At 44.9% G+C, this 14074-nt stretch overlaps 2 protein-coding genes across 2 annotated transcripts; both read left to right on the top strand.

Annotated features, from left to right (window-relative positions):
• The first annotated feature begins 6426 nt into the window (after nucleotides 1-6426).
• LOC112743058 (putative sucrose transport protein SUC6) lies at nucleotides 6427-6924 on the top strand. The gene has a single exon (XM_025792285.1). It carries the CDS (start codon nucleotides 6427-6429, stop codon nucleotides 6922-6924), a length of 498 nt encoding a protein of 165 aa, XP_025648070.1.
• An 812-nt stretch (nucleotides 6925-7736) lies between these two features.
• LOC112743059 (sucrose transport protein SUC1-like) lies at nucleotides 7737-9062 on the top strand. The gene is made up of 2 exons (XM_025792286.1): nucleotides 7737-7830; nucleotides 8215-9062. The coding sequence occupies exons 1-2, from the start codon at nucleotides 7737-7739 to the stop codon at nucleotides 9060-9062; spliced, it is 942 nt and encodes a 313-aa protein (XP_025648071.1).
• The last annotated feature ends 5012 nt before the right edge of the window (nucleotides 9063-14074 follow it).

The raw sequence follows: 14074 nt of genomic DNA on the forward strand, positions 1-14074 counted from the left end.
AAACAGTTCAAAACCAAGCTTTCAACAATGATTTGTCAATCCCTTGGGCCTGACTGGAACTCTGGTAACTCTTTGGCTAATCATTTCGGCGACAAAAGTGAGAGTTGGAAGGATAAATATCGTGCGCAAAGAGGAATTTTTGATAAGCAGCAAAAGGGAACAGCTAGGGCAAGTCTTGCTGACATGAAGTGAGTAAGAAGTAACGATTTTGTGATAAGAAGTCTTGCATGAGGATCGAAGTCGAAAAAACTCTCTTATAGCTCAAGCAACAAAAGCATGATCAACTCGCAGACTGCTTACGTACTAATTGATGGCGTGCCTCAGCTGCTGTCCAAATGTCATCTATGGCGATCAATTAGAAACCGATACAATACCAATGGTGAGTCCCGCCAACGGACATGTCTTCGGCAAACTAAAGGAAACGGTTACATACTCTAGTCTACATGTTCTTGCGAATAGCACTAATAGAGGATGCTCACCGACTAGAAATCCTTACAATTGAGCTCATACGCAAATGAGAGGTCAATTACTAACACGGATTGTGGAACAAATGTTTTGTGCAACTCACTATCACGTATGTCACGTGAGATCACACGATTGTAAATAGGTGGTCCAAGAAACCATGGACGCTCAATACCAAATACTTATGTGGCTTCGCAACACCGGAAGCTATGGACTTCTTTCGACCGTGTGAGCCATAATCAGGCGCGTTCTAGAACTCGAGTTGCATCCCGGCTATCTTCAGATAAGAAAACAATATGTAAACGCAGCACTAAAGGACTGGCACCCGTCACTATTTTGTTAGCGAGGTAAGGTTGGACTCAGCACTAGAAGACTATTTTGACATTGGATGACCAAGCATAAGGGCATACGTTTTTCGAGACACTCTGCTATCAGATGGAACATGCATTATGATTCTTAACCACATTGAGCCAGAGACTCTATTTTACCATAAGCCAAGAAAGATCACTCGCTCCAAGCTTTCTCATTTTTTCCAGAAACTTCTTGCCGCCATTTATCATTCATCTTGTGCATTCATAGCAAAAACTTGTAGGATTCACAATCATAAAAGCTCCAATGCTAGCAATCTCATGGAAGCGGTTTGGTGGTCATGCGTCGAACCACTTACCTGAGATAGCAGCATTTTATGTATTGTATATAAAGATGTGACAGTGCGCCGTTAGCTTGTTTTTCACCTACTAATACAAAAACACCAACTGTTCATCATCCTTATTTTGCGGTCTTGGCGAACATTTCTGGAACATTTCAGAAAGACATTAGTAGGGCATTGTGAGAATGCGAGTTACCATATGCCCTAATCATTTGAACATGCTTTCGAGAATTGCTATCGTTGATCCTGAGACGGCAGAATAGACAGCTGGCATAGCCGTCTTCAATGGTCAGAAAAACGATTGAAGCATTTAGCAGTCCGAGTACTGTCATCACCATGCTTTTGGTCTTGCAATGCAACATAACCATCCGAATTTTCTACTTTATTACTGCGGCAAGAACACAGATAGTCATTCTAGAATCAATGTGAATGAGAAGAACGCGATTAGTTAATATGCTTTCGAGTGTTTCGCAACATCTATAATCCGATCCAAAAATGATTAAGGCGCGATGCTGAGTATACTCGGAGAGGTTGTCTCCAAAGGCGTACCCAATGTCTTTGGCGAATCCAATAGTAAAAAAAGCTATGGTGGCGCCAACGGCACCCGCAAACATAAAAGGACGGTGCCGCCACCCGAGTTTACAGGTGTTGCTGTAATAACTAAGTAAGGGATGGAACTCAGAGCTAGAAAGGCACGATGAGCCACACCAAAGAGTCCATTTATCCGGTATTCGAACTCCACAAAGATTGGTATTAGCTATGCTATCTGGACAGCGTGACAAGGTGGATCCCGATAGCGATGGAGGCCACCAAAACAAGCTTCATATGAGATTGGCTCCGCCGGTGTGGAGCCTGATTCTGTCGGTGAACTCAGGCTATCGAAGAAGAAGGTATGTAACTGCGCACAAAGAAGAGAGTTTGGAGGGAGGTAGAAGGTATCAGGCACAAGAGGAAGGTATTAGAAAGTGGGCACAAAGAGGAGCAGCTTTGGAGGGAGGTAGTCCTCTGATGGTCAAGAGGTGGGTTAAATAAATCATCATCACCTTCATTTTCTTCAACCAAAGCTTTAGTTAAACAAACTCTTATTTTAACCCACCTCTTGTCCAGACAAGGACTACCTCCCTCCAAAGCTTCTCCTCTTTGTGCCCATTTTCGAATACCTTCCTCTTTGTGTCCGATACCTTCTACCTCCCGCCAAACTCTCTTTTTTGTGCCCAGTAATATACCTTCACTTTTAAGCCAAGAGTTCACCGAGTTCACTGACAGAATCAGGCACCACACCGGCGGAGCCAATCTCAGTATGGAAGCTGGTTTTGGTGACCTCCATCGCTGTCGGGATCCACCTTGTCAACGCTGTCCAGATAGCAAGGATAATACCAAAATATGTGGAGTTCGGAATACCAGATAAATGGACTTATTTGGTGTGGCTCGTCGGTGCCGTTTCTAGCTCTGTTTTCCATCCCTTACTTAGTTATTACAGCAACACCTGTAAACTCGGGTGGCGGCACCATCCTTTTATGTTTGCGGGTGCCGTTGGCGCCACCATAGCTTTTTTGACAATTGAATTTGCCAAAGACATTGGGTACACCTTTGGAGACAACCTTTTCGAGTATACTCAGTATCGTGGCTTAATCATTTTTGGGATCGGATTGTAGATGTTGGAGATTTCAATCAACATGATCGATGTCCGCTGCAGCGACTTCCTTGATGATCTTGCCAGCAGAAACTAGCCAAAGATCAGACTGACATACTAGTTCTTCTCATTCATCATGGCAGTCGGAAATGAACTGGGTTACTTGGCTGCATTATTTAGTAGATTCTATGTTATGTTGGCATTCACCATGATAAAAGCATGTGATAGGTTCTGCGCAAATGCAAAAAACATATCAATTTTCTCAATCCTTCTACTGTTATTGACGGCTGTGGCTCTATTCTACGTCCAGAACAAGCTAGCATTACCTAAGGAGGAGTCAAGTGTGAGGGAAGATGAAGATGACAGATGGGCACTAGTTAAATGCTTCCGAGAAATGTTTTGGACCATGAAGAGGCTGAATAACATGTTGGGTTTTATTCAACCTCTTCATGGTCCGAAACATTTATCGAAAGCATTTAACGAGTACGCATCTGTCATCATCCTGATCTCTTTTACTTGACTCCTCCTCAGGAAATGCTGGCTTTTTCTGGACGCAGAACACAACCACAGCCGTCAATAACGGTAGAAGAAGTATTGAGAAAATTGATATGCTTTTCATATTTGCGCAGAACCTATCACATGCTTTTGTCACGGTAAATGCCAACAAAGCATCGAATCTACTAAATAGCGCGCCCAATTAATCCAGTTCGTTTCTGACTGCCATGAAGAATGAGAAAAACTGGTATGCCAGTCTGATCTTTGGTTAGTTTTTGCTGGCAAGATCATGCCGGAAGTCTCTACAGCGGGCATCGATCATGTTGATCAAAATCTCCAACATCCATAATCCGATCCCAAAAATGATTAAGGTGCGATGCTGAGTATACTCGGAGAGGTTGTCTCCAAAGGCGTAGCCAATGTCATTGGCGAACCCAATTGTAAAAAAAGCTACGGTGGCCCCAACGACACCCGCAAATATAAAAGGACGGTGCCTCCACCCGAGTTTACAGGTGTTACTGTAATAACTAAGTAAGGGATGGAAAACAGAGCTAGAAACAGTGCCGACGAGCCACACCAAAGAAATCCATTTATCCGGTATTCCGAACTCCACATAGATCTGTATTAGCTATGCTATCTGGACATCGTTGACAAGGTGAATCCCGACAGCGATGGAGGCCCCCAAAACAAGCTTCCACACTGAGATTGGCTCCACCGGTGTGGAGCCTGATTCTGTCGGTGAACTCATGGCTATTGAAGAAGAAGGTATGTAACTGCGCACAAAGAAGAGAGTTTGGAGGGAGGTAGAAGGTATCAGGCACAAAGAGGAAGGTATTAGAAAATGGGCAAAAAGAGGAGCAGCTTTGGAGGGAGGTAGTCCTCTGATGGTCAAGAGGTGGGTTAAAATAAATCATTACCACCTTCTTTTTCTTCAACCAAAGCTTTAGTTTAACAAACTCTTATTTTAACCCACCTCTAGTCCAGCCAAGGACTACCTCCCTCCAAAGCTTCTCCTCTTTGTGCCCACTTTCGAATACCTTCCTCTTTGTGCCCGATACCTTCTACCTCCCTCCAAACTCTCTTCTTTGTGCCCAGTTACGTACCTTCTTCTTTGATAGCTAAGAGTTCACCGAGTTCACCGACAGAATCAAGCTCCACACCGGCGTAGCCAATCTCAATGTGGAAGCTGGTTTTGGTGGCCTCCATTGCTGTCGGGATCCACCTTGTCAACGCTGTCTAGATAGCATGGCTAATACCAATCTATGTGGAGTTCGGAATACCGGATAAATGGACTTATTTGGTGTGGCTCGTCGGCGCCGTTTCTAGCTCTGTTTTCATTCCCTTAATTAGTTGTTACAGCAACACCTGTAAACTCGGGTGCCGGCACCATCCTTTTATGTTTGCGAGTGCCGTTGGAGCCACCATATCTTTTTGGACAATTGGATTCGCCAAAGACATTGGGTACGCCTTTGTAGACAACCTCTCCGAGTATACTCAGTATCATGCCTTAATCATTTTTGGGATCGGATTGTGGATGTTGGAGATTTCGATCAACATGATCGATGCCCGCTGTAGAGACTTCTTTGGTGATCTTGCCAGCAGAGACCAACCAAAGAACAGACTGGCATACCAGTTCTTCTCATTCATCATCGCAGTCGGAAATGAACTGGGTTACTTGTCCGCCTTATTTAGTAGATTCGATGTTATGTTGGCATTCACCATGACAAAAGCATGTGATAGGTTCTACGCAAATGCGAAAAGTATATCAATTTTCTCAATCCTTCTTCTGCCGTTATTGATGGCTGTGGCTCTGTTCTGCGTCCAGAACAAGATAGCATTACCTGAGGAGGAGTCAAGTGTGAGGGAAGAGGAAGATGACAGATGCGCACTAGTTAAATGCTTCCGAGAAATGTTTCGGACCATGAAGAGGCTGAATAACATGTTGGGTTTTATTCAGACTCTTCATGGTCCGAAACATTTCTCGAAAGCATTTAACTAGTGCGCATCTGTCATCATCCTCTTCTCTCTCACTTGACTACTTCTTAGGTAATGCTGGCTGTTTCTAGACGCAAAACACATCCACAGCCGTCAATAACGGTAGAAGAAGGATTGAGAAAATTGTTATGCTTTTCATATTTGCGCAAAACCTATCACATGCTTTTGTCCCGGTGAATGCCAACAAAACATCGAATCTGCTAAATAAGGTGGCCAAGTAACCCATTTCGTTTCTGACTGCCATGAAGAATGAGAAGAATTGGTATGTCAGTCTGATCTTTGGTTGGTCTCTGCTGGCAAGATCATCCAGGAAGTCTCTGCAGCAGGCATCGATAATCTTGAACGAAATCTCCAACATCTATAATCCGCTCCCAAAAATGATTAAGGCGCGATGCTGAGTATACTAGGAGAGGTTGTCTCCAAAAGCGTACCCAATGTCTTTGGCGAATCCAATAGTAAAAAAAACTATGGTGGCGCCAACGGCAGCCGCAAACATAAAAGGACGGTGCCACCACCCGAGTCTACAGGTGTTGCTGTAATAACTAAGTAAGGGATGGAACTCAGAGCTAGAAACGGCTTCGATGAGCCATACCAAAGAGGTCCATTTATCCGGTATTCTGAACTCCACAAAGATTGGTATTAGCTATGCTATCTGGACAGCGTTGACAAGGTGGATCCCGACAACGATGGAGGCCACCAAAACTAGCTTCCACACTGAGATTGGCTCCGCCGGTGTGGAGCCTGATTCTGTCGGTGAACTCAGGGCTATTGAAGAAGAAGGTTTGTAACTGCGCACAAAGAAAAAATTTTGGAGGGAGGTAGAAGGTATCAGGCACAAAGAGGAAGGTATTAGAAATTGGGCACAAAGATGAGCAGTTTTGGAGGGAGGTAGTCCTCTGCTAGTCAAGAGGTGGGTTAAAATAAATCATCATCACCTTCTTTTTCTTCAACCAAAGCTTTATTTTAACAAACTCTTATTTTAACCAACCTCTTGTCCAGCCAAGGACTACCTCCCTCCAAAGCTTCTCCTCTTTTTGTCCACTTTCGAATACCTTCCTCTTTGTGCCCGATACCTTCTATCTCCCTCCAGACTCTCTTCTTTGTGCCCAGTTACATACATTCTTCTTTGATAGCTAAGAGTTCATCGAGTTCACCGACATAATCAAGCTCCACACTGGCGTAGCCAATCTCAATGTGGAAGCTGGTTTTGGTGGCCTCCATCGCTGTCGGAATCCACCTTGTCAACGCTGTCCAGATAGCATGGCTAATACCAATCTATGTGGAGTTCGGAATATCGGATAAATGGACCTCTTTGGTGTGGCACGTCGGCGCCGTTTCTAGCTCTGTTTTTCATCCCTTCCTTAGTTATTACAGCAACACCTGTAAACTTGGGTGGCGGCATCATCCTTTTATGTTTGCGGGTGCCGTTGGCGCCACCATATCTTTTTGGACAATTGGATTCGCCAAAGACATTAGGTACGCCTTTGGAGACAACCTCTGCGAGTATACTCAGTATCGCGCCTTAATCATTTTTGGGATCGGATTGTGGATGTTGGAGATTTTGATCAAAATGATCGATGCTCGCTACAGAGACCTCCTTGATGATCTTGCCAGCAGAGACCAATCAAAGAACAGACTGGCATACCAGTTCTTCTCATTCATCATGGCAGTCAGAACTGAACTGGGTTAATTGGCCGCATTATTTAGCAGATTCGATGTTATGTTGGCATTCACCATGACAAAAGCATGTGATAGGTTCTGAGCAAATGCGAAAAGCATATCAATTTTCTCAATCCTTCTTCTACCGTTATTGACGGCTGTGGCTCTGTTCTTCATCCAGAACAAGATAGCATTAGCTGAGGAGGAGTCAAGTGTGAGGGAAGAGGAAGATGACAGATGCGCACTAGTTAAATGCTTCCGAGAAATGTTTCGGACCATGAAGATGCTGAATAACATGTTGGGTTTTACCTATCACATGCTTTTGTCACGGTGAATGCCAAAAAAACATCGAATCTGCTAAATAAGGTAGCCAAGTAACCCAGTTCGTTTCTGACTGCCATGAAGAATGAGAAGAATTGGTATGCCAGTCTGATCTTTGGTTGGTCTCTGCTGGAAAGATCAACCAGGAAGTCTCTGCAGCGGGCCTCGATCATGTTGATCGAAATCTCCAACATCTATAATCCGATCCCAAAAATGATTAAGGTGCGATGCTGAGTATACTCGGAGAGGTTGTCTCCAAAGGCGTACCCAATGTCTCTGGCGAATCCAATAGTAAAAAAAGCTATGGTGGTGCCAACGACACCCGTAAACATAAAAGGACGGTGCCGCCACCCGAATTTACAGGTGTTGCTGTAATAACTAAGTAAGGGATGGAACTCAGAGCTAGAAACGTCACCGATGAGTCACACCAAAGAGGTCCATTTATCCGGTATTCTGAAATCCACAAAGATTGGTATTAGCTATGCTATCTGGACAGCGTTGACAAGGTGGATCCCGATAGCGATGGAGGCCACCAAAATAAGCTTCCACACTGAGATTGGCTCCGCCGGTGTAGAGCCTGATTCTGTCAGTGAACTCATGGCTATCGAAGAAGAAGGTATGTAACTGCACACAAAGAAGAGAGTTTGGAGGGAGGTAGAATGTATCAGGCACAAAGAGGAAGGTATTAGAAAGTGGGGACAAAGACGAGCAGCTTTGGAGGGAGGTAGTCCTCTGCTAGTCAAGAGGTGGGTTAAAATAAATAATCCTCACATTCTTTTTCTTCAACCAAAGCTTTAGCTTAACAAACTCTTATTTTAACTCACCTCTTGTCCAGCCAAGGACTACCCCCCTCCAAAGCTTCTGCTCTTTGTGCCCACTTTCGAATACCTTCCTTTTTTTGCCCGATACCTTCTACCTCCCGCCAAACTCTCTTTTTTGTGCCCAGTAATATACCTTCACTTTTAAGCCAAGAGTTCACCGAGTTCACTGATAAAATCAGGCTCCACACTGGCGGAGCCAATCTCAGTATGGAAGCTAGTTTTGGTGGCCTCCATCACTGTTAGGATCCACCTTGTCAACGCTGTCCAGATAGCAAGACTAATACCAATATATGTGGAGTTCGGAATACCGGATAAATGGACCTCTTTGGTGTGGCTCGTCAGTGCCGTTTCTAGCTCTGTTTTCCATCCCTTTCTTAGTTATAACAACAACACCTGTAAACTCAAGTGGCGGCACCATCCTTTTATGTTTGCCGGTGCCGTTGGCGCCACCATAGCTTTTTTGACGATTGGATTCGCCAAAGACATTGGGTACACCTTTGGAGACAACCTTTTCGAGTATACTCAGTATCGCACCTTAATCATTTTTGGGATCGGATTGTGGATGTTGGAGATTTTGATCAACATGATCGATGTCCGCTGCAGAGACTTCCTTGATGATATTGCCTGCAGAAACCAACCAAAGATCAGACTAGCATACCAGTTCTTCTCATTAATCATGGCAGTCAGAAATGAACTGGGTTACTTGGCCGCATTATTTAGTAGATTCGATGTTATGTTGGCATTCACCTTGACAAAAGCATGTGATAGGTTCTGCGCAAATGCGAAAAATATATCAATTTTCTCAATCCTTCTTCTACCGTTATTGACGGCTGTGGCTCTATTCTACGTCCAGAACAAGCTAGCATTACCTGAGGAGGATTCAAGTATGAGGGAAGAGGAAGATGACAGATGCGGACTAGTTAAATGTTTCCGAAAAATGTTTCGGACCATGAAGAGCCTGAATAACATGTTGGGTTTTATTCAACCTCTTCATGGTACGAAACATTTCTCGAAAGAATTTAACTAGTGCGCATCTGTCATCATCCTCTTCTCTCTCACTTGACTCCTCCTCAGGTAATGCTGGCTTTTCTGGACGCAGAACACAGCCACAGTCGTCAATAACGGTAGAAGAAGGATTGAGAAAATTAATATACTTTTCATATTTGCGCAGAACCTATCACATGCTTTTGTCACGGTGAATGCCAACAAAACATCGAATCTGCTAAATAAGGTGGCCAAGTAACCCAGTTCGTTTCTGACTGCCATGAAGAATGAGAAGAATTGGTATGCCAGTCTGATCTTTGGTTGGTCTCTGCTGGCAAGATCATCCAGGAAGTCTCTGCAGCGGGCATTGTTCATACCCGGGGTCGAGCTGTCCGAACCAGGATGTTCAGTAGCGAAGCGACCGACCTGTTCAGGTCAAGCGGACCGACTTCTTTACGAAGAACTCGGCCAAATCGACAGCAAAGCCCAATAAAAGGGCCCAAATAGAGGAACACGACCCAGAATCCAAAGGCAATCCCAGCCTATAGAGATAAAGGCGGTTCTCTTGAAGATATGCTGTCTTCACTCAAGATAAGATAAGATAAGATAAGATAACTAACTTATCTTATCAGAAAGGTCAGCCCACGCTACTATAAATACACTGGAGCACCCAGGTATAACTCATACTCTGATTCTACATAAAAAACCTGCTTAATACCCGTGCTAACTTAAGCATCGGAGTCTCTTGCAGGTACCCCCTACCCTCTGGTGGCCAAGGATCAGCAGTGCAGCAAGTCCAACGAGTCGGACCCAACAGTTCCGGCCGTCATCAGCCAGCCGGACACGTCATCTCCAACCAATACAGAAGATCTCATCCGAGATCGACCTCCAGTTTCAGGTAACCCTCGGAACATTGGCGCCGTTGCCGGGGAACCTGGAAGTCATCCCAAAACCATGGCGGACGGCCATGACAACGACCACGATTCAAATCTGGAGAACAGAATGCCGCACAAGAACGCGGACACTACGCTAAAGGATACCCCGGAATCCAAGGGAGACAAAAACTCACCAAATCCGGGAGCCATGAAAGCACTCCCAGATCGTTTGAAGTAGCTAGAGAAAGAAACCCAGCAACAACGGGAAATCGGAAAAGATCTACAAAGAAAAGTACGGCGACGTCGAGAACTAGAAGAAAAACTACAGCAATTAGAAGCCGACCTCAAAACAAAAGCTCCTCGGACCACTCCTGAAGAAAAATCACGCAAAGAACATGACCCATTCACCAGGGAAATCATGAAGACCAAAATTCCAAAGGACTTCAAGCTTCTGGATATGGTTTTGTACGATGGCACTACAGATCCCAACCATCATCTTAGCAATTTCAGAAGCAGGATGTACCTTACTGATGCCTCGGATGCCGTTCGCTGCAAAGCTTTTCCAACAACTCTCACAAAAACGGCGATCAGATGGTTCGACAACTTACCTCCGAGGTCCATCTCAAACTTCGACGATCTGGCCAAAAAGTTTCTGGCCAGATTCTCCATCCAGAAGGATAAGGCCAAGCACGCACCCAGCTTACTAGGGATCAAGCAAGGAGATCGGGAAAGCCTCCGCAACTACATGGAAAGATTCAACAAAACATGCATGGACATACAAAGTTTACCAACAGAGGCCGCCATCATGGGGCTTATCAATGGCTTACGACCTTTCAGCCAATCCATATCAAAAAAGTATCCCGCCTCCTTAGACGAAGTACAGGAGCGAGCAGAAAAATACATCAACATGGAAGAGAACGCTCGGTTGGGAGAAACCTCAAAATCTGGAGCCTCCTACCGAGACAAAGACAAGGACTCCAAAAGAAAAGAAGATTGACAGGGTGAAAAAATCAAAAAGTACCACAACTACACTCCTCTCAAAGTATCCCTGGTCGACATATACAAAGAAGTTTGCCATACTGAGAAAATTCTCCCAGCGCGACCACTCAAAGGCAAAAGGGGAGGAGGAAATCGGAAGGAGTATTGTGACTACCATCGAGTTTGGGGACACTCTACCAACGAATGTTTCGATTTGAAAAACATCATAGAAAAATTGGTAAGAGAAGGAAAATTAGATCGATTTCTGGCCACCCGGGATGATGACCAAAGAAAAAGACGGAGAGACGAAGATGATGGACGAACTGAACGGTCACCTCGGACACCAGAAAGACACGTCCACATGATACATGGCGGATTCGCAGGAGGCGGGATCTCCAAATCATCCCGAAAGAGATACCTTAAAGAAGTATACCACGTTGAGGGAAAGGAGGACGCATCCGACATCCCGGCGATAACATTCACTAAAGAAGACGCATCCGGCATCATCCCGGGACACGACAACCCCATGGTCATCACAATTATACTGGCAAACGCCAATTTATACCGCACACTAGTAGACCAAGGGAGTTCTGCCGATATCTTATTCAAAACAGCCTTCGACAAACTCGGCTTAGACAAAAGGGAACTAAGAGCATACCCGAACAATTTGTTTGGACTAGGAGACACTCCGATACAACCGTTGGGATACGTATCGCTACACACTACTTTTGGAAAGGGGAACCAATCTAGGACCCTCAAAATAGACTACATTGTGGTCGACGTAAGTTCAGCCTATAATGCTCTCATAGGACGGACAACACTCAATCAACTCGGCGCAATAGTCTCAACTCCACATCTATGCATGAAATTCCCAACTACAGAGGGGATAGCCACGGTAAAGGCAGATCAGAAGATGGCACGTCACTGTTATAACGAGAGCTTAAACCTCAAAGGCAGAGGAGACGAGTTTCATACAATTGAGCTTGGCGGAGCTCAGCGTCGAGAAGAACTCCGTCCGCACCCAGAAGGTGAGGTAGAGAAGGTCCAGATTGGAGACACCGCAGATAAAACGACTAATATCGGTACGGTCCTAAGAGGAGACTCAAAGGACTCACTGATACGATTCCTGCGAGATAATGTCGATCTCTTCGCATGGAAAGCCGCAGACATGCCAGGCATAGACTCCAAGTTAATGTGCCACAAGTTAGCAGTCTATCCAAGATCTCGGCCGGTGCAGCAGAAACGAAGAAAACTCAGACCAGAACGATCCCGAGCTGTGGAAGAACAAGTACAAGCGTTATTGGAAGCAGAATTCATAAGAGAAGTCAAGTATCCACTATGGCTAGCCAACATCGTTTTGGTGAAAAAGTCAAACGGGAAGTGGCGCATGTGTACCGATTACACTGATCTCAACAAAGCCTGCCCAAAAGATCCATATCCACTCCCAAGTATTGACGCTCTGGTAGATGCTTCCTCTGGATATAGATACCTCTCGTTTATGGAAGCCTATTCGGGATACAACCAAATCCCCATGTATCCACCAGATCAAGAAAAAACGTCGTTCTTAACACCAAAGGCGAACTACTGCTACATCGTGATGCCTTTCGGCCTCAAGAACGCAGGAGCTACTTATCAAAGGCTAATGAATAAAGTCTTCTCAGATCACATCGGGAAAATCATGGAAGTCTATGTGGACGACATGTTGATAAAAATACAGAACGAAAATACATTATTGTCCGACCTGTCCCAAGTATTCGACACTATAAGAAAGCATGACATGCGACTCAACCCCGCAAAATGCACCTTCGCAGTTGAAGCAGGCAAATTCTTGGGTTTCATGCTCACACAAAGGGGAATTGAAGCAAATCCAGACAAATGTCAAGCTATACTCAACATGAAGAGCCCAACCTGTGTCAAAGAGGTACAGCAACTCAACGGGAGATTGGCCGCCCTATCCCGATTTTTAGCAGGAGCTGCGATAAGATCTCTCCCCTTCTATGCTACTTTAAGAAAGGGAAAACAGTTCGAATGGACGACAGAATGTGAACAAGATTTCCAAGACTTCAAGGAGTTCTTAGGACGGCCACCTATCCTATCTCGACCACAAGAAGGAGAACCACTTATATTATATCTCGCAGTAGGAAGCCGGGCGATAGCCTCAGCACTAGTCAGAGAAGACGAAAATGGGCAACAACCCGTCTACTTCATTAGCAAAACACTACAGGGATCCGAGCTGAACTACCAGAAAATAAAAAATTTGCCTATACTCTCATCCTAACATCTCGACGACTCCGCCCATACTTTCAGGCTCATACCATTAAGGTTAGAACTAACCAGCCCATAAAAGGAATACTGCAAAAAACAGATTTAGCAGGGAGAATTCTACAATGGGCAGTCGAGTTATCAGAGTTTGACCTCCAATATGAAGCTCGGACGGCCATCAAATCACAGTATCTGGCCGACTTCATCGCAGAATTCACAGATACCCCGGAAACTCCCGAAGAATGGAATCTCTACGTGGACGGTTCCTCAAATAAAACTGGAAGTGGCGCAGACGTGATAATAGAAAGCAACCAAGGAACCCAAGTTGAGCTTTCCCTCAAGTTCAGGTTCCCGGCCTCCAATAACCAAACGGAATATGAAGCACTATTAGCTGGTTTGAAGCTGGCTAAAGAGGTCGGAGCCCAAAAACTCAACATTTACAGCGATTCACAAGTGATCACATCACAAATAACAGGGAGCTACCAAGACAAAGACCCCACCATGAAAAAATATTTAGACAAAACCAAGGAGTTACTCGGACAAGTCGGGGAATATAAGATTTGCCACATACCCCGCGAACGAAATGCCCGAGCTGATGCACTCTCAAAACTAGCCAGCACCAAACCAGGGGACAACAATAGAAGCCTCATCCAGGAAATGTTGCAAAGCCCGTCAATCTCGGAAGAAGAACAAGTCCTGGCCATAACAAGTCAGGACCAAGGATGGATGACCCCCATAGTCAACTACCTCAAAGAAGGAACACTCCCCGCAGAAGAAAAGGAGGCAAAAAAGTTAAAAAGGGAGGCACAGTACTACACCATCATAAACAACATCCTGTACAAAAGAGGAATCTCAATACCCTTACTAAAATGCGTGCCGACCTCCAACACTAAGGAAGTGCTAGAAGAAATACATAGCGGCATTTGTGGCAATCATCTCG

This window comes from Arachis hypogaea, chromosome 14 (genome assembly GCF_003086295.3).
Source record: "Arachis hypogaea cultivar Tifrunner chromosome 14, arahy.Tifrunner.gnm2.J5K5, whole genome shotgun sequence".
In the NCBI taxonomy this organism is placed as follows: domain Eukaryota; kingdom Viridiplantae; phylum Streptophyta; class Magnoliopsida; order Fabales; family Fabaceae; genus Arachis; species Arachis hypogaea.